The sequence below is a fragment of the Hemicordylus capensis genome, chromosome 1 (genome assembly GCF_027244095.1).
Source record: "Hemicordylus capensis ecotype Gifberg chromosome 1, rHemCap1.1.pri, whole genome shotgun sequence".
Lineage (NCBI taxonomy): Eukaryota > Metazoa > Chordata > Lepidosauria > Squamata > Cordylidae > Hemicordylus > Hemicordylus capensis.
The window spans coordinates 43,298,750-43,321,844 of NC_069657.1; the positions used below are offsets into that span (position 1 = coordinate 43,298,750).

Here is a 23,095-nt window from a genome sequence, read left to right on the forward strand (position 1 = left end):
CTTGGAGAGCTGCTGCCAGTCACAGTAGACTATTCTGGACTAGACATCCCCAGATGTTATTGGACTTCAACTCCATAATCCCCAGCCCCAGTGATCTTGGTTGGATATTCTGGGAGTAGAGGTCCAATAACATCAGGGGACCCAACGTTGAGATTCCCTGGACTAGATGGGCCAGTGGTCTGACTTGGTATGAGGCAGCTTTATATGTGCCTTAGGGAATGAAATTCTAACATGTCAGAACTTAATATAAGAAATTGCTCTGACCTTCTCATGTGGTCTGACTTTCATAGCCTTGCTCTGTAGTGGACATAATAGGGGAAATGAATGTTGGCAATAACTTAATGGAAAGGCTTGAGGGTGAATTTATATAACACAATTGTCCTCTGGTTGCCATAAATAAACAAACCTACGTTGAAGATAACTGCAATGTAGTCAGTAATGGTATGGGTGTGTCTTAGATGTAGTCTTCAAACGTTTGAAACTGCTTGTAGTGAACTAAAAATAGAAAGCTGTTGCTATTGCTTTGGACCTGAGTATCTGTGTTGAGGAGTATAAGGAGAGAGATCAAAATCCTCACACAGCAGAGTATGCTCTGGTGGTAAAGAAGTTTAGCCCAAGAGATTATCTGGAGGCAGTAGGCTGAGTTAAAAAATAAAGATTTATTAAGTAACTAGAACATCACTTACTGCGAGAGTCATTGAACAACATACCCAAACAGGCACTAGCCTTCAACAACTGAACAATTCTGAGACTTAGTGACCAAGACAGACCTATTAACATTTCATCATGCCTCTAGTGGCCAGAAGAGGAGGTTACTGCAGTGCTTTAGAATCCTCACTTGCAACAATCTGAAGGATCCACTTCTCCCATGGGAACCTGCTCTTCTGAAGTTTGGCAGGCAGCTATCAGAGGACCTTCTCAGTGGAAGCTCTCATACTATGAAAGTCCCTCCCCTGACATGTAACCAGCTCTTTTTGGCAATAGGTGAACTCCATCTTGTTCAGAGTCCTTTTTAATTGCCTTTGACTTGCTGATGTGTTAATTGATATTAGCAACTGGTTTTATGGGGACTTTTTTACTGCTGGTTTTATGGGTTTTATCATTGCATTTTTGTAAGTTACCTCAAGGCCATGTGATGAGTATAAATTAGAGAAATATCATCTTGAATCCACAAGTAAAAGGAGAAAAGCTGGTCTTGCAGTAGCAAGCATGATGAATTGTCCCCTTTGCTAATCAGGATCTGCCCTGGTTTACATTTGAATGGGAGACTACATATGTGAGTACTGTAAAATATTCCCTTAGGGGATGAGGCCACTCTGGGAAGAGCACCTGTATGCTTGTACTCAGAAGGTCCAAGTTCTCTTCCTGGCATCTCCAAAATAGGGCTGAGAAAGAGACTCCTGCCTCTAGCCATGGAGAAGTTGCTGTTGGTCTGTGTAGACAATATTGAGCTAAATGGACCAAGGGTCTGACCTAGGCAACTTCTTAGGTAAAGATCTTCCATATGTTTAGCCTAGTATTTCTTCTGCTTGCATTGTAATAGTGAAACTATAGCAAAACATGAGTCAGAAATGATGACAGAATTTCAGTATGTTCAGTTGAGTTTAATGTTTTTCGTGGGTTAAGCAAATTCAAGAAACTGGCTTCTGGATAACGGCTTGTTTACGCAGTACCAAGGCATGCACAGTCCTCACTGAACTTGAGGTCACCCAAGTGGATTGCATATGGGCTGACTTGTACTTTATCAATCTAATTACAGATCAGTTCTAGTACTTGATCTAAAAAGGAAGGCTTCTAAGATTGATTAGGCAATGCACAAGCCATTCCCTGTAGCAGATATTTTTTGGGTTTCTGTTGATGTACAAGGCAACATGGGTGAGCTTGTGAATTTAAAGTGCTATTCCTGCAATGTTTTCATTCCCTGTCTTCTCGCATGTGCCAAAGATGGAGTTTGGGGAACAAGGGGGAGAGTGCAACGGCAGCTGGGAGTTCCAGGGGGACTTGATCCTGAAAGCTCTCTGAGCCTACAGGGGTACAGGACAACTAGGGGTTAAAATAAAGGCTACGAAGGCAGTAGAGGCTTCTAGATGTATGTCCAAGATCAGAAAAGGCAGGGATTATTAACTCTATATTATATATTAACTTTCTAAGGAGAGTCATCAAAGCTTAGTGGATGAGGCAGTACTACGTGCTAGAAACCCAAAGCAGAAGAGGCTCTGAGTGATTCAGTGAGTGGCAAGAAGTTCTGCTTGCTTCAGGGTGGCCTTGCTTACCCATTTTCCTTCATCAAAAACATTCAAGCATTGAGTGTGGTTCCTGCCATTCTCATGCTGGCAACTTCAAGACACAAGCTCCTGTCCTGTGTGAGAGTCTTGTTTGCACAAAATGAAGGCTCAGATTCAAGAGGGAGGCTGCAGTTTTTCCTTTAAAAAGATCTAAGTAATCCAGCTAACTAAAACAATAATTATCACTGACCCAAAGCAGCAGCACTCAGTCTTGTTAGAGCAATTTAAAAATCCAATATAAAGTAAACTTTATTGAGCACAATTACCTAACCGTGGCTACTGAAAAGTTCTTAATCTGTTGTCTAAAGGAATAATAGAGTTGGTACCTTTTTTATAGATCTGCCTGGGGAGAGTGTTTCATAGATGGGGTGCCATCACTGAAAAGGCCTTCTCCCTGGTCTGTAGCCACCTACCATGGGGTTAGTGCGCTGGACTAGGACCAGGGAGACCTGAGTTCAAATCCCCATTCAGCCATAATACTTGCAGGGTGGGCCAGTCACTCCTCTCTCAGCCTAACCTACTTCACAGGGCTGTTGTGAGGAGAAAGTGAAGTATGTAGTACACCGCTCTGGGCTCCTTCGAGGAAGAGTGGGATATAAGATGATGATGATGATGGGGTGGGCAGGATCCAGAGCAGGGCTTCTGAACTGTATCTTAAAGCTTGGGGTAGGTCATATGAAAGAAGGCAGTCATTACAGGTGAGAACTGATGGATAAGAGGAGAGTTGCTTAAACCTTCTCCAGGCTGTTCTTCCCCTACTAGGCTTCTTTCTGGACTTGGAGCCTGGCAGGGGTGGGGTGGTGCACTGACAAAAAGGTCAAAGCAACCCCCCACCTCTTCTCCCCTGCAAATGTCCTGGTCTTGCTCTGCGTACACATTATCCAGCAAAAAAGCAGCTGGAGACCCTTTTACTGGTATAATGTGTAATTCTGAATTCATAACTGACAGATCCATAAAACAAACATACATACATACATACATACATACATACATACATACAAAAAAGGTCCATAAAATTCCCACCTCCAGATGTGCCTTTTGTTCAGCAACATTTTTGTAAGGCCTACCTGGTCAAGCCCATTCTTCTCACCTTTCTCAGACTTAACATTTTGCTTCCCCAATAACAGAATGTTCAGTAGCTTGCAAATCGAGTTTGTTCTCTTTAGGTTGGTTTGTGGAGAGTTGGTGACTAGTGCATGGCATCAAACAGGATGAAGTGCTGCTGTGCCCTGACAGCTTCGTTCCTCAGTTTGGTTCGGGTACAAAAACTTCTAAAGCTAACTGAAAACCATTTGCTACTTTCGGGGTAGGCAGTCTTGACTCTCCAGCTGTTGCTGAACTACAACTCCCATCATCCCCAGCCACACTTTATTGTGGTGCTTTTCTCAGCAGTGTGAAATATGAAGACTTTTTCATGAATGTACTGTATTGGCTTGTTTTGTTGCTGTCATTGAAAATGTTCTTCGGTTTGCTTGAAAGGTGGTAGAGTTAATAGCAAACCAACAGTTTCCTCGCAAATGTTCTTTTTGTAAGGTTTTGCAATCCCAGGTCATGGATTTTTGCAGTCATAACTGCTCTTGGGTTTTCAGTTTAGAAAAAGAATTCAGGCTACTGCAATCCTAAACAGACGTTAGGGACTAAGCCTACCTGAAGGAGACGTAGCAGAGTTGGAGTAGGCCCTGCAGCAAAAAGTAAAGATGAGCCCCTCCCCACCACCACCTTCTTCAGGGAGGGGGAGATTCAAGAGCAAGTTGTCCATCTGGTGCGCCCATTCCGCCCCCAGGGATACTTGTTCCCCTTTGTTCAGTTGTATGTATTGTCCTGCTAACTGAACACAGTGGGACTTACTTATAAAAGTATGTAAAGTAAAATAATAATAAAGTAAAGTAGGCATGCTTAGGATTGCACTGCTAAGCAATTTGAGCCTAACTGCTCGTAATACTGAATGACCCTTTCCTCTGTGTAGGACTCAAGCCCAGTTTCAGCGCCGAACCAGTTCGGTGCCATGGGGAGGGGAGCAGCAAACAGGGTCTTCTTTTTTCTTTTCTTTTAAGGAGAGCAAGTCCTTACCACTGTTCCCTCTAACGGGGATTCCCAGCTGAAGTTCAATATAACTCCAAGCATTCCCAACTGCAGTGGCCTTTGGTTGGGGATTATGGGAGTTGTAGTCAACAGCATCTGGGAATTCCTGTTAGAGGGAACACTGGTCCTTACCTGTTCTCCACTGCCACATGTAGCTACCTGCATGCAGTCCCAGCACGCGCATGGTGCCCATGCATGCATGGACACCATGTGCATGCTGGTGCTGTGCATGGGTACTTGGGACAAGTGCCGCCGCAGCAGGAGAATGTGGACCTAGTAAGGACCTGTTCTCTTTTCTTTTTTCTTCTTTAAGATCCTGCTCACTGCTCCCCTCCTCGCAGTACCGAACCTGTTTACGAACCATTAGCACGTCCCTACCTCTGAGTGACCATTAAATAACATGGCTGCTTTAAGTATAAGATTAGAGTAAGCTTTCAAGTACTCATACATCAGTATTAATGTGACTTCTCTGAAAGAAATCCACCCTTTTGATGAGCAGCTAAAATGCCCATCTATTAGCCAGGAGTTCTGTGGTAGATGTAGTAAAGCTGTAAATTATTCTTCTCCAGTGTCTGTATCCTAAATCTCAGCTGGCCAGACTTAAAAGGAAAACGGCATAAATACTAGAAGCAACTAAACAAACAAAGCCTTTTTTTCCTTCTAAGACAGTTTGCTTTGGCAAGAACATCTCTTAGCTTTCAATCAGCTGTGTGTTTGTTTGGAACCTAATATAGAGCTTGTTCCTTCAGAGAGATGTTCACATGATGCAACGAGAATGAAACACTTCTCTTGCTTCACGTTATAGAGGCAAATGAAAACTCATTCTCCGTTCTGGTTCTTCAGTTGGTTCAGCTTTAAACAATATCTCCTCCTCACAATATAGTGCTTTCCAAATCACTTTATCATATTGATGGGTAGCATATTCCATGTGTTGTGACCTAATTGGTCTCTGGACTTGTTTATGCATCTTCCCAAACATTACCGCTACTTCTATATAGTATCACTATATAACTTTGGAATAGTTATCCTTTCAGTTTCATAACTATAGTGCCAATATATGTTCAAAGAAAAATATGCTTGATGTCACTGCAAGCCTCAAGCAAGTTTTTAACAGAATTTGCTTTACTCTTTTCTTTTTTTTGCTTTGTTGCTTCTGCATTTCTTCCACAAAGAGTAAAAATCTTCCACAAAGAGCCCAGTGTTAGGAAAGTTAAATAATTGGCTTTTTCTGACTAAAACCAAACCGGTATCTTCACTGCTACCCTGCAAGCTTTATAAAAAGTGATCAACAGTTAAGGCCAGTTGATTCTATATTTACTTAGCTTTGTAATCATGAAGATTGAATAAGATTGTTTTTCCTTAATTTTTCTAACTTTTTTGCTTCAGCTCTGCCTTTTCTCCTCTCTTCTCTGCCCCACAACCCTTTCACTTTGTTCCTTTCCATGTCTTCTGTCCAGTGTTCCCTCTAACAGGGATTCCCAGATGTTGAGTACAACTCCCAGAATCCCCAGCTGTAATGGCTTCTGCTTGGGGATTCTGAGAGTTGTAGTCAACATCATCTAGGAATCCCTGTTAGAGGGAACACTGCTTCTGTCCCCAAAAAAGTTTCTCCTGCACACTACTTTCTTGTTAAAACAGCTTTTTCCTTCCATCTTGCCTCAAATATTGCAGGCTTCTAAGAATTTGAAATGTATATTTTTTCCCCACCTTGTTATGTTTGATCTCTCTGTAATGCATAAAGTACATGTTTAGGCTCTGCACTGTTTTGAGTAATCTAGAAATCGCAGGTTGCGTTGGAGACCAAACCACTTAATCTTGGAACTATCTTGACTTTGGTTCTTTAAGTGTAGACACTGTTTTTGAATGTTTGTGTTAAAAATCTCTACTGAGTTATCTGTTACATGAGAAAGTCATACTTTGCATGTATGACATTTCTAGAAACTAGTATAACAATAAGAGCATGTGCCAACTGTACAAGATTTGTTTAATAGATATCAGTATCTTAAATTAGCATTCAAGGTTAGGAAGTTGAAGTTGATATTCTACTTTGTTTTTGTAGACTGTAGTTCTTTTTAACAACCCCCTCCCCCCATGTTTTCAACTATCTGTTTTCAAGTGAAATAGTTGCTTAAACCTGGACTTAATATGGTTTATATTTTCCGAGCAGTTCCAGTTCTGTTCAACAGCACATAGATATCTTGGTTAGCACTAACTTCTCTTAATACTCTTGCAGATGAAGAAGGAACTCAGGATGAGTCCTTTGAATCAAAGGTGAGTTATGAATATCCTCTCACATACATGTGATTAATATAGTTGAGAACAATTATGAACATTCCAGTTGCTAGAATTTGAGAGCATGTACTCCACATATGAATTTTCTGAACCAGATAACCTGGGGGGTGGGGAAGGGAGGGACAAATATTCTAAAAGCTGAGAAACAAGATCTGAATTATCTGACTTGTATATAATTAATCTTCTACTGTACTTAATTATTCAGATACCAATTATACCCTGTGATGAGTAACTTCAATTTTGAGGTTGTGGTGTTTTTTTTAATTGCTTAGAACTGGAGTAAACTAACATCATATCAGATGCATGGAAGAGAGATCAGGGTTACATTTTTAACTAAAGCAGCGAATATTGGATATCAAGTTAACACATCTAGAGGTATGCCAGGAAAGTGAAAGATGGTCAAGGAAAGGATAATTCACAAATCCTATCTTAATCTATAATAGTATCTTCTGCCTTTGCAAGCATCCAACCTCAAATATTTGCTTAGCCTAAAATAATTAAAACAAACAAACAAAACCCTCTCTTCTGCTTTGTGGTGTTAAAATTTTGTGGGTTTTTTGTGTAAAATTTTTCTCACGATTTACTCTAGACAACCTTACCTTCTGAGGAACAGGTGAAAGACCATTCTACAGGAACCCAAGTGGTGGCAGGTCAGATTTTCATTGACTCTGAGGAACCAGAGTCTCACACTGAAGATGGAGACAATTTTAGGAGCCAAGAGGAGAAGGAAAGATCTTTAGAGGACTTAAGCTCTCTAGAACTTTCAACTCTATTAAATAAGGACTTGGAAAGTGTAGAAATGCAAAAACCAGGTAATCTTGTGTGCATTCTTTGGTCTGGTCTATACTTACTTTATAAACACACAATCACTGCATTGGCACTTGTAACTCTTGGATGAGATGTGTATAAGCTAGGGAGGAAACCTTGATTTCTGTGTCTAGTGCTGATATTAAGTTGCTGAACTGCTGGGAGTGAACCAGCATGGCTTCAGCAAAGGTAAATCTTGCCTCACAAACCTTTTGGAGTTCTTTGAGAGTGTCAACAAGTGTATGGATCAAGGTGATCCAGTTGACATAGTAGCCCTGGACTTCTAAAAAGCTTTCAACAAAGTTCCTCATCAAAGATTCCTGAGAAAACTTGGGATAAGGGGACAAGTACATGTGTGGATTGCTAACTGGTTGAAAGACAGGAAACGGAGGCTAGGTATAAATGGAGAGTTTTCACAATGGAAGTAAGAAAGAAGTGGGGTCCCCCAGGAATCTTTTTAATTTATTCATAAATGATCTAGAAGTAGGGGTAAGCAGCGAGGTGGCCATATTTGCAGATGATACCAAACTCTTTTGGGTAGTGGAATCCAAAACAGATTGTGAGGAGCTCCAAAAGGATCTCTCCAAACTGGGGGAGTGGGCAACAAAGTGGCAAATCCAGTTCAATGTTGGCAAGTGTAAAGTGATGCACATTGGAACGAAAAACCCCAACTTCAAATATACGCTGATATGAGCTGTCACTGACTGACCAGGAGAGGGATCTTGGGGTTGTGGACAGCTCGTTGAGAGTGTCGACTCAATATGTGGCAGCTGTGAAAAAGGCCAATTCCATGCTAGGGATCATTAGAAAGGGGATTGAAAATAAAACTGCTGATATTATAATGCCCTTATACAAAATTATGGTGTGGCCACACTTAGAGTACTGCATACAATTCTGGTCACCACATATAAAAATAGATTGTAGAACTGGAAAAGGTTCAGAAGAGGGCAACCAAGATGATCAGGGGCCTAGAGCACCTTTCTTATGAGACTAGGCTACAACACCTGGGGCTTTTTAGTTTAGAAAAAAGATGACTGTGGAGAGACATGATAGAAGTCTATAAAATCATGCATGGTGTGGAGAAAGTGGATAGAGAAATTCTTCTCCCTCTCACATAACACTAGAGCCAGGGGTCATCCCATGAAATTGATTGCCAGGAAATCTAGGACCAACAAACGGAAGTTTGTTCTGGGAAGTTTGCATCTGGGAAGCAATGTATAAAACTGGTATAAGGATCCTGGATTGATATCCTATTGTAACTGTGCCTTGAAATGGCTTTCTTGTCAAAATGGGAAGCTGTGGCTGTCTCAGACCAGGAACAGAAGCTTTAAAGGTTCTCCCCTCACTTGCAAAGGAGGAAGGATGAGAAGCGGGTGTGCATGAGCCAGAGGCTTGTCCCTGTTTGTGCACATTAACACTAAAAGATGGTTTAGCATGACATCAGAACCGTGTCTATAAGTAAGTGTGTTGTACTTTAGGAAGTATATTGGACTTTAATTTTCTCAGTGGCTTGACTGGCTGATATACTTCAGTTCATTTTGAAACCATGACGAGATTCTTACATCTAATTATAACACTTGGAAGACTGTGAAGTTGTTTTGTGCACCATAAACACAGCAGGTGCAGCCTGATTTTCACTTCTCTCCTAATGCCACATCAGCACTTTGTGTAAACTTGGGTCTGAAAACAGTCAGCAGTAAGTCTGCCAATGCCCCAAACTGATATTTTCTTATGTTGAGAAGTATAAGTTTACAATGTGTATTTAAGCCTAGTAAATATTCTTAGGATTGTAACTCTGTGACAGAGAAAACTACTGAATTGGTGGCTTAAAGTGGTGTTGTGGAGAATTTGCCTGTATAGTCAAGGGACTTCACTGGACCCTGTGTTACAGTAGCTGCATCAGAGAGGATTTCTGCTTACCATATTTGTTCAGTTCTGGTTATTGAGGTCTTGTGAATGTCATTGCTTCTTCAGCTCAGTAGTCAGTTGTATTTTATTTTTAATATGTATGAGATCAAAGGTGTATAGTGTGACAATAGTTCAACTAGATATACTGTAGTTAATAGTGGCATAAACAACTTTGCACAAACATGTCCTCTTGATACCAGATGATTGTTAATTAGCAAGCTGCCAGTTTGTTCGTATATGGTTTCATGGGTTGTTGTCAGGTCTACGGTATCTGAATTGGTATCTGTGGCATTAAGATGCCACAGTTCTAGTTTAGAGGAAACTGGCAAGAAACAAAACATTGGGAATGACTGAGACACTTCAAGATGCACTAACTTGTGGTTGTGTGTTTTCAGTTTTGACAGCTATTGGAGGTACTGCAGATGGTGAGCCATGCCACTTCCCCTTTCTCTTCCTGGAGAAGGAATATGCAGAATGTACTGCAGATGGCAGGGAAGATGGCAGACTCTGGTGTGCAACAACATATGACTACAAGAGCGATCAAAAGTGGGGCTTCTGTGAAAGTAAGTTGCTGCACTTTCTTCTAGAGAATTCCTAAACTCTGTAGGGAGAACAGTTGCAAATTTAGGGTTCTGCTAATGAAAACTATGCCTGTTGGCCTGTCTTGTCACTTGTGGAAGCTATCCTAAGAGATTTTGTGCTTGGTTTGTATGAGACTAAAATAAATGGCATGGAGAATTGTTTATTCTCCCACCTAGGCCAGTGGCCATTATTGTATCTTGAGGCAGTAACTATTGCACTGTGTGAAGAAGTGTTTCCTTTTGTCTATCCTGAATCTACTGCCAACCAGTCTCACTTGTTGGCCTGAGTTCCAGTGCAATGAGAAAGTACTGTAATGCTTCTATTCATGCAGGAACCTCACATGTTCAGAGGCAGTATAACTCTGGAGTACCAATGCTGAGGACAAACAGGTAGTGGGGGACTGTTATCTGCATGCTATGGTTATGGGCTTCCTGGAGGCATCTGGCTGGCCACTGTGAGAAACGGGATGCTGGACCCAGTAGAGTCTTGGTCTAATCCAGCAGGTCTATTGGATTCTAAAGTCCCGATACAGCTGTCCACCATGCAGTTGCCTAAAGAGGTTTCATCACTTAATGTAGCACGCTGCTGTTCCAAGAAAAGGTCAGTATGTGAGACAAAACTGGATTTTGTTTCCATATACAGAGTGCTATTAGGGCCAAAAAAGAGGGTACACTCATTGTGCGATTGGGGCCTGTGTGCTTATTTTTATTTTACATAAATAGCCACGCAGAACTCCCTAAGATGGGGCTGCAGTGAGGAGAAGGCTTTCTACCTTGCCCCCGCTGCTGTCTTGATCCAGTCTTGCCCCTGCAGCTTTCTGGGAGGAAAGCTCCAACTGGTTCTAATTTCTGTATCTGTCTGAGGGCCAAACTACGTGTCAGGCAGTTCTGTGGATTTTCCTTTTGATGCTCATTTAAAATATAAAAATCAACTGCAGGAGACAGAAATTGTGGACCATAGAGAAGGAGGCCTGTTGCCCTCTGCTCAAAATTGCCCCCTTTCCTAGCAGGGGAGTATGCATCTCTTTCCTGCTGTTAAGAAAGCACCCAAGGGAAGGAAATTTTGAGTAGAGAAATAAAATTGTTCTTCAGTCCTTCTTTCCCCTTCCCTTGACTCATGATTTCAGCCTCCCTGTAGCTGTTTTTCATTTAAAAAAAAAATTCAGATGAAGAACTGAATGCCATGTGCTCTTTGCCCTAACATTGCTGCAAATTTATTAGATCTTCCTGAGGTATGAGTGATCTCTGAAACTTGCAGAGTTATGCAAATATATCATAATAATTTGTGTAATAATCAAGTGAAAAGTCGAAGCTGCTTCTTGCAGAGTAGAACAAAACCAATATCTTATTTTGGACATTCAAGGCTGTGTTGTGGTTAGCAGTCAGTGTAGCTTCAGAACACAAAGAAAAATAACTTGAGCAGAGTGCAAGCAGACGGTGTTGCACTCTTTAACACTGCTACCAAATAGCAAACTGGATGTTCTTTTGACTGCTTCCAGATTATGATTGGCTTGGTTCATTCCTGAGCCTTTCTACATAGGGACATAGGAAGAACATAGGAGTCAGACCATTGGTTTATCTAGCTCAGTATTGTCTACACAGACTGGCAGCGGCTTCTCCAAGGTTGCAGGCAGGAATCTCTCTCAGCCCTGTCTTGGAGAAGCCAGGGAGGGAACTTGAAACCTAGATGCTCTTCCCAGAGCGGCTCCATCCCCTAAGTGTTCACACATGTAGTCTCCCATTCATATGCAACCAGGGTGGTCCCTGCTTAGCTAAGGGGACAAGTCATGCTTGCTACCACAAGACCAGCTCTTCTCCCTCAGCCTCTCCTCCTTCAGCCTTCCTACTGCAAGACAAGAAATATGAAATACAGTGGACCATTAAAGCACTGGAGTCCAATGTGAAGTGCATGGTTTTGTGGTGGTGTGTAATGACCAAAATAGCCTGAAAATTATGTATGAACAGTGTTTTGATGGTTGAAGGGTTTACTCTTTTTCACCCCTACTCCTCTTCTTTTATAAGCTGAAGAGCAGTCGAATAAGAGAAGGCAAATGCAAGAGGCAGAGGATGTTTACCAGACTGGGATGAAAATCCTTAACGAGAGCAGTAAAAAGGCTCAGAGGAAAGAGTGAGTATCTTTTTGTGTGTGGCGGGGCGGAGGGTTCATCCCAACTGTGGAAGCTTTGTGTAATAATAGGTTAGGACCCATCAAATTAAGAAGCAGATAGGATGAAGTATAAAGTGTCAGGCTGCTGACCCATCCATCTCAGTATTGCACAACTTCGCCCAGCCTCATCAGCTGTTGTTCGATTACATTTCCCATCATCCCTGACTATTGGTGACTATGGCTGAGTATGATGGGAGTTACAGTCCAACAATGGCCAGAGGGCTGAAATTGTGCAGCCCTGGTCTAAGCTGACTGGCAGTGACTCTCTGGGATTGGGAAAAGGTTAGGGATGGTGGAGTGATTGGACTAGACCTGGGCAAACCCAAGATCAAATCCCCACTCAACCATGAAACCTGCTGGGTGATTCTGGGCCAGTCACTTCTTTTAGTCTAACCTACCTCACAGGGTAGTTGTGAGAATAAACACATCAATGTCCATGGAGGAGTAGTGGGATATAAATGCTAAAATAAAATACGTGCTTGGCTATCGCATATTAAAGTTGCTTATTAATAGGTGGCCCACTTTCATAAGTTGACTGTAACCACCTGCTATCGAATTACACTATCTAAATACTTTAATTATTGGAATAATTATTTAACTTGACTTAGACATATCTAAATATATTTCCATTAATGTGTCTTTATTATGCTGGTTTCTGAATTTAGGAAAACTACATATTTACTATTTTGCATTTCTCAGCAGTGATTCTCTACAGAAAGCCATACGTGAAGCATCATACAAACTTTCTGTTTTCAAACCCCACCCACCCCACTTCATAATGCTGTTTCTTTTCCTCCTCTGCCCAAGCAGAGTGAGATCTTAAAGGATTGCTTTAACAAACTTAACCTGTCTCATCTACACATATGAACAGCTGTGACCTTGGTGTTGCTTCTGATCTGATTTGCTTTAGTGAGATTTTGCTGAATGACAATGATGGAAGCAATGAACTCTTTAGCATGGCATTTGGCAGGGCTTATTAGCAAGCCTGTATTTATTTCCTGATTTTTGTGATCATAGCTCACAAGCACACAAAACACAGCAAGAATTTTACTTTTAAAGGTTCTGAAAATCTTGAACGTGTATGAGCAATGCCTGTCAACATCTCAGATGCCAGATCGGGGACAGAGCCTGCATGATGCACACCTGGAATAAATTATACAAAATAACCCCATAAATGTGTGTTTGCATAATTTATGCAGATTGGAGGATTTACTATCCATGCTATTCTGCATGCTATTCTGGGTTCATAATTTTGGAAGGGATTAAAAAAATAGTGCAAATAATACAGAGCCCTGCCTATGATAAGCCCTGATTTATATGAATACATAGAAATGGCTGCAATGACCCAAACAGTCTCGCAAGAACCTTCAGGTCAAATATTGGGGATGTGGGGAAAGGAGAATGGGGCACATTTTTGTTAGATCAACAGCATTCGCCACATCATTTAGAAGGGTTATTGGCAGTGAGCTCTTAATGTTAATTTTTAATGACATAGCCTCACTCCAAGAAGGCTTTGGGGGCAAGGGAGGGGGGGAACTGTGGTCCCCACTGGTATCTCTTTTCACCAGAATCCCCCTTGGAATAATTCTACTGTATAATTCTACTGTAACATTTGGCGGGTGGCAGCAGTTGGTCCTTACTAGATACTCCTTTTCAGTATATATGGATTGTATGTTGGTACTCTCAAACCAGTACTACTTAAGGGATTTTGGCATCCTTTCCAACATGTATGAGGCCTCACATTTCAATTTCATAGTTCTAATCTAATGAGTGAGGTCATAATAAATAACTGAGCATGTATATACATGTTTTTCTTTTCTTCTTTTTAAAGAGCCTATCAATATCTTCTAAGAGCAGCTGACATGAATCATACTAAGGCAATGGAAAAGGTCTCTTACGCTATGTTGTTTGGGGACTACCTGAAGCAAAACATCCAGTCAGCTAAAGAGCTCTTTGAGAAGCTAACTGAAGAAGGATCTCATAAAGGCCAAACAGTATGTGTACCTCAAAGGGCCCTCTCTTGCTAACTCAATGTGAAATTATATAGAATTGTATTTCCTCCAACTTGCATTGTGTGACTTACTTGTGAAGATCGTCTTTTCTCTTCGGTGGCAGCCATCCTTGTGTGTAACAGTTGAGAGGGAATGTACTGTCATTATGCCTGTATATCAGCTTTGGCCTCCTAGAGTTCTTTCAGTAGCAGCTGACACAAGGGTCATCTGTTAATTTGGTATTGTCTTAAGTTGTTTGCCCATGTCAGAGCAGCTGTACACACTAGGGATGTGCATCCCTCCGAACCGGTCCGGATGGGCACGGGGGTGGGGGGGTAGTACTTACCCGCCCCCTGCCGCTCTTCCCCCTCCGGCGCTGTAGTTTTCGTAAAAGTTTCTGGGGTGGCAGCATTCCTCCCTGCCGCCCCTGGCCCTGTTGTTAGCCTTCCATAGCTCAAATACGGCACACCCATGCGCCCGTTCTGGCGCGCGTGCGCACTTGCCGCAACCGTGCGCGCACTCCGTACACGTCACACGTCGACGTGTGACGTGTACGGAGAGCGCACGCGGCGGCAGTGAGTGCGCACGCGCACCAGAACGGGCGCATGGGTGTGCCGTATTTGAGCTATGGAAGGCTAACAACAGGGCCGGTGCGGCAGGGAGGATTGCTGCCGCCCCAGAAACTTTTACGAAAACTACAGCGCCGGAGGGGGGAGAGCGGGGGGGGGGTTAAGTACTACCCCCCCCCGTGCCGAGCCGCCGGACCGGCTCGGAACTGGACTGGTTCGGAGGCCTCCAGCATGGCCTCCAAACCGGTCCGGGCACACTCCTAGTACACACAGATTATGGTCATTTGTTCTGAAAATTGCCTTCATAGTTCTTGGTGTCAGTCAAGCAGAAAAGGCTCCATGTTTTGTGATATAGCCTCATTCCAAGGAAGCTTTGGGGGGCACTGCAGCATGCTGTGTAAGTGTCTTCATGTTCAAACTATACCTGAAGACTTTCATGGAACATTCAACAGGCTACTTCAGCCAGCTTTATACTGTGAAAAAGAAGAGGACACGTGGTCAAATTGATGTGAAAATACTTGTCTAAACAATATGTATAGACATACATACATACATACATTTTAACTATGTACTAAAAGAAGTATAGCAGACATTAGAATTCTCATCTATCAAAACAGCATCTTAAAAGTAAGGTACCTTTCTGGTATCTATCAAACCTTCAGCGGCAGAGTTAAAACAAAATCCAGTATGTGACCTTTAAGCATATCCAAGGATTATAAAGATAACATCTTCTATGTTGAAAACATCTTTTTCACAGTGCCTATTTTTAAATTAGCTCACCAAATTGACACTTATACCAGGATGATGACTGACAAATGTTGTTCACCATAACATAATCTGGTTCATGTTGTCTTCAAAATGCAAAACTTTTGCATCTTTTGTTGAAAAGCCGTATATAAATATTTGTGGTAGTATAGTCTGATTCTAGTGAACTTGCTGTGCTAGAAATGGTCACCATGTCCATTTAAGTGAAATGTCTTAATCATTATGGCATTCCAATCATACAAGTTAGTCTAGATAGACAAGTAGGTATGGTGGCCAATGATATCCGAAAGTTCTGTACCTGTGGTGACGAACCAGCTCAACATTTCCGGGATTCTTCTGCAATCTCTTCTCCATAGCTTTTATTCAGAATACATATACCCCTAGTATATGTGTGGAATATACCTAGTAAACTTTGAAGCATATTATGACTAAGTTATACCAGTCCTGAAAGTGCCACATCTGAACTTTGTTCTATTTTCCCTTTCAGGCCCTTGGGTTTCTGTATGCATCTGGCCTTGGTGTAAATTCCAGCCAGGCTAAGGTATGGCAGTTCTACTGGGGTTTTCTTTTTCTGGTTTTTCTATTTTATGTGCAAGTGAAAATAACTTAATTGACCAACCCCTACTTTGTTTCCATAGGCACTTGTTTATTACACTTTTGGAGCTCTTGGAGGAAACTTGATCGCACATATGATCTTAGTAAGTACATTCCCCACCTAATATGCAGGCAACCTCAGTAAAATACTCATGCACGATATTATCAGAATATAATGTTTGGTGTTTGAAATATTATATTGAGACATTTTTAGTATTTTTGTGGCTCAAAGTATCTGATTTATTTTTAAATAACATTCCCATGTTTCATTGGTGAGTCTCTAATCTTATTTCCATCACTTTAAACCAAGTTATCCTAGAATCAGTTCAAGTCCTGCTGTATCATTTAATTATTCGTAAATACATCAGAACCGATAGCTAGGGATGTGCAGAACTGGTTCAATGGTTAACTGGTCTGCCGTAAACCGGGCTGGTTTGAGCAGTTTGATTGCAAACCTCTTCAGGCCTGTGAGCTGGTTCATTAACGCATCATCAACCCAACCAGTCCAGCCAATGAGTTTGGCCGAACTGGTTCAGAGACCCAAGGTTCGGTTTGAATTTGGACTGAACTGTACCAACCTGTCTGTGCACACCCCTCCTTAGGTTGCTCACAGTACAAGCAGCCCTTTTCCCCCCTCATTGTACCAAGTCGGTTCTGTTGAAATTCTTCTGCCCAAGTCTTCAGGTCCTCAAAGACTGATTGGATTCCTGGTCTACTGCTTTCCTTTTCAGCTTAACCAAGAGTGGTTAATTGCAATTTTTTTTTTGAAAGAGATAACTTTGTCTTCCTTTTGTGGAATATTTCTGTTAAAAACTTCTGTGTTTAAAACCATTGTGCTGGGAATGTAACTATAGCTCTTTAAAATGAATGTGGTATATTTTGTTCACTTAAATTTTACTTTTTTTTGTCTGGTGTTGCAATCTGCTTGAGAACTTTAAGTTTTTCCCCCAGTTGTGTACTACTCCCAAATCCTGTGTAGTACTCCCATGTGTATGAATACAAGTCAGAATAACAAACATTTCTTTCCAGGGCTACCGATACTGGGCTGGCATAGGAGTCCTTCAGAGCTGTGAATCTGCTCTCACACATTACCGTCTAGTAGCCAACCATGGTATTTGTTTTTCTTTTTCCAATAGTGAACACATGCTATGAATTGTGTGCTTGTCACAGCGAATGTCAGTATAAATACTTCATTATATCTTTGGTGTGGCTTGTACAGAAATCAGGCTAGCTTTCTATATGACATGAAAATTGTGGGATTGCCACTGCTTAGTAATAAAGTATTGGGAGCTCATGTAGAAGGCGGCATTCTCTTGGACCTAAGCTGTTTGTGGCTTTATAGATAATTTACCAGCACTTGGTATTTCTTCTAGAAACATATCGGCAGCAAGCACAATGCTTTTAAAACAGGAGTAATGTGGTCTCTCTGAAATACCCTGCAGATCAACCTGTTTGCCAGACTTTGTACTAATTGAAGTTTCTGGACTAGATACAAAGGCAGCCCTATGTAAAGCACATTGCAATATTCCAGCATGTGCACCAATGCCTTAAGATCATTTCAGATAGTTGTCAGAAATTCAATATGGCAAGCTCAGAACTTAATTCTCCTTTCATTGTACAGATATGCTTGTAATTGCATTACAGTATATGTTTAAGTTGGATGTCATTCCAGCTTTACTACCTATTTCTATTGCATAAGATGGTGAGGCTCCAGATCATTCTGTTTGCTTACTGGTGCTGATTCTCTGGTCTCTTTCTAGTTCCTTTTTATACTTCGTGGGCCTTTCCATGCATAGCATTTTAAAAGTATTCACATTTGAATATACATCTAAAGATTATGCATGGGATTGGCTGACGCTTCCTATTAAGTAAGCACTTGGTCGTCAGACTCTACATCACATCCCTGCTTTGGCTGGAATGATTACCCGGGGATTTTCTGTGTGCACACACATTGCAGAGCGATAGCAAGGGAAGGTGTGTAGCAGGTGTACAAGATGTAACTGCTTAATAATGTGTCTGTCTTTCTCTAGTGGCTAGTGACATCTCTCTGACAGGAGGCACAGTGGTGCAGAGAATTCGTCTGCCAGATGAAATTGAAAATCCAGGGATGGCGAGTGGAATGCTAGAGGAAGATTTAATACAATATTATCAATTTCTAGCTGAAAAGGGGGATGTTCAAGCTCAGGTATAATTAGCTTGTCAACAGAGTGGGAATTACTACTACTTATATACCACTTTTCAGCAAAAGTTCTCAAAATGGTTTACATTTTTTAAAAAACCAAAAAACTAAAGATGGCTCCCTGTCCCCAAAAGGGCTTTCATTATCTAAAAAGAAACCTACTGTATGGTAGACACCAGCAACAGCCACTAGAGGGATGCTTTGCTGGGACTGGATAGGAATGGTTGCTATTCATTCCTCTGGGAGAAAACAACTGAAAACTAAAGACCTAGAGAACATATATTAAAAAAATTATTGAACATATAAAAACATTAACACATTTTAGTCTTTTGAGATTGTTTTACTCGTTTTGTGAATTTTAACTGTTTTATATTGTTTTACATTCACTATGTTTTAACTTTGTACACCACGTAGAGATGTCTATATCAGATGGTATAGAAATTAGATAAACATCGAGGGCACACTTCGGATTGACATGTTGGGGATGGGGGTGGCTGCAGCATAGACCTTCTCCCATAGGAGGAGAGGAGCTTTCCTCTGGGTGGGACTATATCTCCCAGGCATCCCTGCACTTCCCAGCCGCCCCTGCCTCACTCCCTGCCTGCTCCCGAGATTCACCGTAGCTCCCTAGCTTTCCCCACACCAGTGCTAGGACAGCTTTTAAAGGATGAACTACTACACTACCTTGGGTAGTTGCCCTGCGAATGGCTGCCTCATCGTGGTGGGAGGTGGGAATTCCGAAGTGGAATTCCTGTTTTTCCAATGTGCATAGCCTACTAGTTGAATTTTTAAAAAGAAGAATGGCTAGATTTTCATGTCTGAATAGAATTTTCATGTGTGAGCAAAACGTTTTGCTGGCTTCAAGTCATTGTAGCCCCACAACCAGCACACCTCAGTGTTCCCTTGGTATTTTGATTTGCATGTTGCATCATTCTCTGGAATTCCCTTCCCCTGCAGATTCATTTAGCTCCTTCTTTGTCAATTTTTTAAATCTTTATTGAAGACTTTTCTTTTTCACCAGGCTTTTACCCTGTAGTTTATCTATTTTCTCCCCCCCCCCGTTAGTTACGTTAGTTTTATTTAGAATGTGATTTTAATGCTGTCTTGTTTTGCATTTTTTTTTACACCACCCAGAGTCTTCGGAGTGGGCGGTATATCAAATGTTTCTAATTAATTAATTAAATTAAATTAATGGATATGTGGTGACCATTCTGCAGTTTTATAATTTCTCGGTAGACTTGTTTGGGAAGAAAATGTGTGACCCATTTTGTCTAATGTTGCAGGTTGGACTTGGGCAGTTACATCTACATGGAGGAAGAGGAGTAGAACAAAATCATCAGGTATCAGTTGCTATATGTATAAAACACTATACATTGTTTTGGGAAGATAACGTGTCTGTGCTTGTATCAAGTAACAGGACTGAAACTGGAGTTTGAGTAGGACATGAACAGTAAGCTCTCTGTCTTAACAAATAGGTATAACACATGGCAGTAAAAGGATTTCAGTATTTAATCATTTGGAGCCAGATTGAAATTAATGCACAGCAAATACGTTGGCTTTTATCTTCATTAGCAATAGACTAATGAAGAGATTATTCATCTGTCTGCAACTTGGCTCCTCCCTACTTGTTGCCCTCTGGTGGTCCAGTACTCTGGGTAGCTCTCTGGTCTACCCACTAGGAGGCAAGTTCTTTGAAGAAAGACTTGCTGGGATATGACCTAAGAAACTTAGAATCTGGTCCACATGATTTACTTACATGCTCCCAAAATTGCAGCAAAGCTGGTTGTCAGTACTGCCAGGTGTTCAAGATACAGGGCCTGTTTATACAGTAAAGAACCGTTCAGATGATTTGAAGTAGCTGGGTTCTGGGACTGTGAAATCCCCAGAAGTGATGTGCAAAACGTTTTGACTTGAAACAGCCCATTTTGAGCTTAAAACAAAACGCCCTTTAAATAAAGGGCCTGTTCCGAGCTTGGAACAAAACAACCCCGTTCTGAGTTGAAACATTTCAATGTTTCAAGTGCCATTTTGGAAGCCTGTTTTTCTCTTGCTGATTGGTTTTCTAGCACTGGCTTCTGATTGGTTTGTGATCTCCCTGCTTCTTGGTTGGCTTGTTATTATACAAATCAAGGGTTGTCACGGGAAACTGTGCACCCATTGGTTACAGGGAGGAAGGGGGAACACAAAAGGAGGGAGTTCCAAAATGTATTCAAAGGGACTGTGGGGCAGAGGAAGCAAGTCTTCTCATGGTAAGAGTCTTTGTTTCTTGTCAGACCATTGGTCCATCTAGCTCAGTATTGTCTACAATACACAGTCAAGATTCTCACAGGTTACAGGCAGGAGTCTCTTCTCTCAGCCCCATATCTGGAGATGCCAGGGAGAGAATTGGGAACCTTCTGCACACACACAAGTGTACAGATGCTCTTCCCAGAGCAGCCTCATTCCCCCAGGGGGCATACCTTAGAGTGCGGGTCACATTTCTTCCTGCTCATTCCATCCTGTTTGGAGTCTTCAGACAGCTGAACTCAGAGCTGAGCTGCCCAGGCCATGACTGCTCTGTCCTCTGTCTCTTTGTGGCAGGCAGGCATGAAGGTTTGACTTTGTGGTATTCTCAGCACTGAGTGTAATATGCTATGCTGTTACTGCTATAACTATCTGGTTTTGCTGGATCTCTGGTTGACAAAGGCAGAACTTGGGTGCCTACCTGCCTTGAGTTGTGGTTTGCTTGGTTTGTGAGATAGTGTTGTGGTGAGAAATGGAGTGTGTGTGTGTGTGTGAGAGAGAGAGAGAGAGAGAGAGAGATATTTCTTGGTTATTACTGTGATGAGTTCAATGTCTGGCCATGAGACTAACTTGTGTTTCACTCACTGCTCTGCAATCTGCATTGCAAGGTGTACTCAGTCAAAATGTGGCTGGAGTTGCTCTAGTTGAGCTTATGGCTATGCTTGCTGCTAAGTAAAGGTGCTGCTGTGGCAGCTGTTGCAATGCTAGGAAGTAAGGAGCCATAATTGTGTGTCTGAGAGCAACTTGTGCCAATGATGTTATTGCAGATTAGGCACTATGGCTGGCAGTGGATTTTGGGTGAATGTCACAGTGATTCTTTTTTGGCCATTTTTGGACTGTTTGAAATGTGTGTTCTGTGTTGGGAGAGAGAGAATCCTTTTTACAGTGTGCTTCTGCGGTGTTTTTTCTTTTTCAAGGCAGGATTGCAAAATGCATGGCAAATTGCAATGCAAAACTTGTCTGTGCACTCTGTGAGTGCAGTTTGTTCTGGCCATAGGGAACAATGGGGGAATTCAAAACACCGTTATTCCCTATGGGTAGCTGCTAGGGACACCAAAGTGGGTTGGGTGGTAGGGCATGATGGGTGCTACCTACCATCACTGTTCCTTCTAACAGAGATTCCCAGATGTTGTTGACTTTAACTCCCAGCTGCAGTGGCCTTTGACTGGGAAGTCTGGGAGTTTGTCAACAACATCTGGGAATCCCTGTTAGTGGAAACACTGCCTACCACCCAATCCACAAAAGAAATGGGCAAGCGGGCAATTTTTAACAAATTATTAACTTTCCCCCCCATACTGCCTTAGGATCCTATAGGGATTTTGGGGAAAGGTTAAAAACTTGTTTAGAATGGCCTGCTTGCCCATTTATTTTGTGGATTGGTTGGTAGGTAGTACCCATCATGCCCTACCACCCAACCCACTTTGTTGAGTCTAGGAGCTACCCATGGGGAACAATTAGGTGTTTCGAGTTTGTGCATTGTTCCCTATGGCCAAAACACTCAAAATGTTTCGAGTTTGTTCCATCAAAACAACCGGTATGACTGCTGTTTCAACAAACTATTTCAGCTGCATTTCACTTTGAGCTCAAAAGAAAACATAAAATGCATTTCGTGCACATCCCTAATTCCTTGGCGTGAGCTGGGTCTATGCATGCAGCAGAATGAGGGGATAGAATGGATGACACCATGACAGGTGGTGTAATAGTGTATACAAATACGACGAATATTTATATGCTGCTTTTCAACAAGTTTCCAAAGCGGTTTACATAGATATAAATAAATTTGCTCCCTATTCCCAAAGGGCTCACAAACTAAAAAAGAAACAAGACAGACGCCAGCAACAGCCGCTGGAGGGATGCTGTGCTGGGGATGGATAGGGCAAGTTGTTCTCTCTCTATTAAATAAAGAGAATCACCACTTTTAAAAGGCGCCTCTTTGCTCAGTTAGCAGGGGACTGTCTTGTGTGTATGGGACAAAAACAAAAAAATGTTTCCTCTCATACAAAAGCTTGCTGCCATCTGAAGTGGTACATACCATGTTACCATAGAAATAGTTGGCTACCTCACCTGCTGCAAGACCAGGCCTTGGTGTCTTCTAAAATAAACTAGCAGATGGAATTGAGATACTGAATGGAAGGGTTGCAATCGTGGGAATAGTCACTTACTTCTATGGTAGTAAAAAATAATAATCAAAGTTTATTTTTAAAACTTTAAAATAAGATTGATAGAAAATGGGTGGGAAGATAGCTAGGAACCATGTGACCATTTACACAAAAGCATTTACCACTTCAGTGAGTAATATTTTGGGTACAATATCGGGGGGGGCAGCTGCTGGTATGGATACATGCTAAGCAGTTAATGCATTATTTGTGTATCATAAAGTAGGCACCAGGAATCTATGTTGGATGTTTGGATGTTTTCTCAGCACTACTCGCTATAGGACAGCTTGTGTGTTAAATGTAAAGCAATAATGCTAAATACTTTGTGTGCACCCATAACATATATGGCAGCTATTTGCCACTTTTAACCTGTGAACCTTGGAAACATGGGGGACAAAACTGGGGTTCCTTGTTCATGCAGAAATGCATACTTCAG

General features: G+C 41.7%; 1 protein-coding gene across 2 annotated transcripts in view; it reads left to right on the forward strand.

Moving 5' to 3' along the window:
- Positions 1–23,095, forward strand: part of SEL1L (SEL1L adaptor subunit of ERAD E3 ubiquitin ligase) — a 52,025-nt gene that overhangs the window by 11,660 nt on the left and 17,270 nt on the right. For both annotated transcript variants that reach the window (XM_053283970.1, XM_053283971.1), the window contains exons 2-11: positions 6,601–6,638; positions 7,249–7,471; positions 9,770–9,937; positions 11,978–12,083; positions 13,954–14,116; positions 15,935–15,988; positions 16,086–16,145; positions 17,071–17,152; positions 18,072–18,226; positions 19,504–19,560. In XM_053283970.1, the coding sequence (XP_053139945.1) occupies positions 6,601–6,638; positions 7,249–7,471; positions 9,770–9,937; positions 11,978–12,083; positions 13,954–14,116; positions 15,935–15,988; positions 16,086–16,145; positions 17,071–17,152; positions 18,072–18,226; positions 19,504–19,560 (1,106 nt within the window). The remainder of the gene's footprint in view (positions 1–6,600; positions 6,639–7,248; positions 7,472–9,769; positions 9,938–11,977; positions 12,084–13,953; positions 14,117–15,934; positions 15,989–16,085; positions 16,146–17,070; positions 17,153–18,071; positions 18,227–19,503; positions 19,561–23,095) is intronic.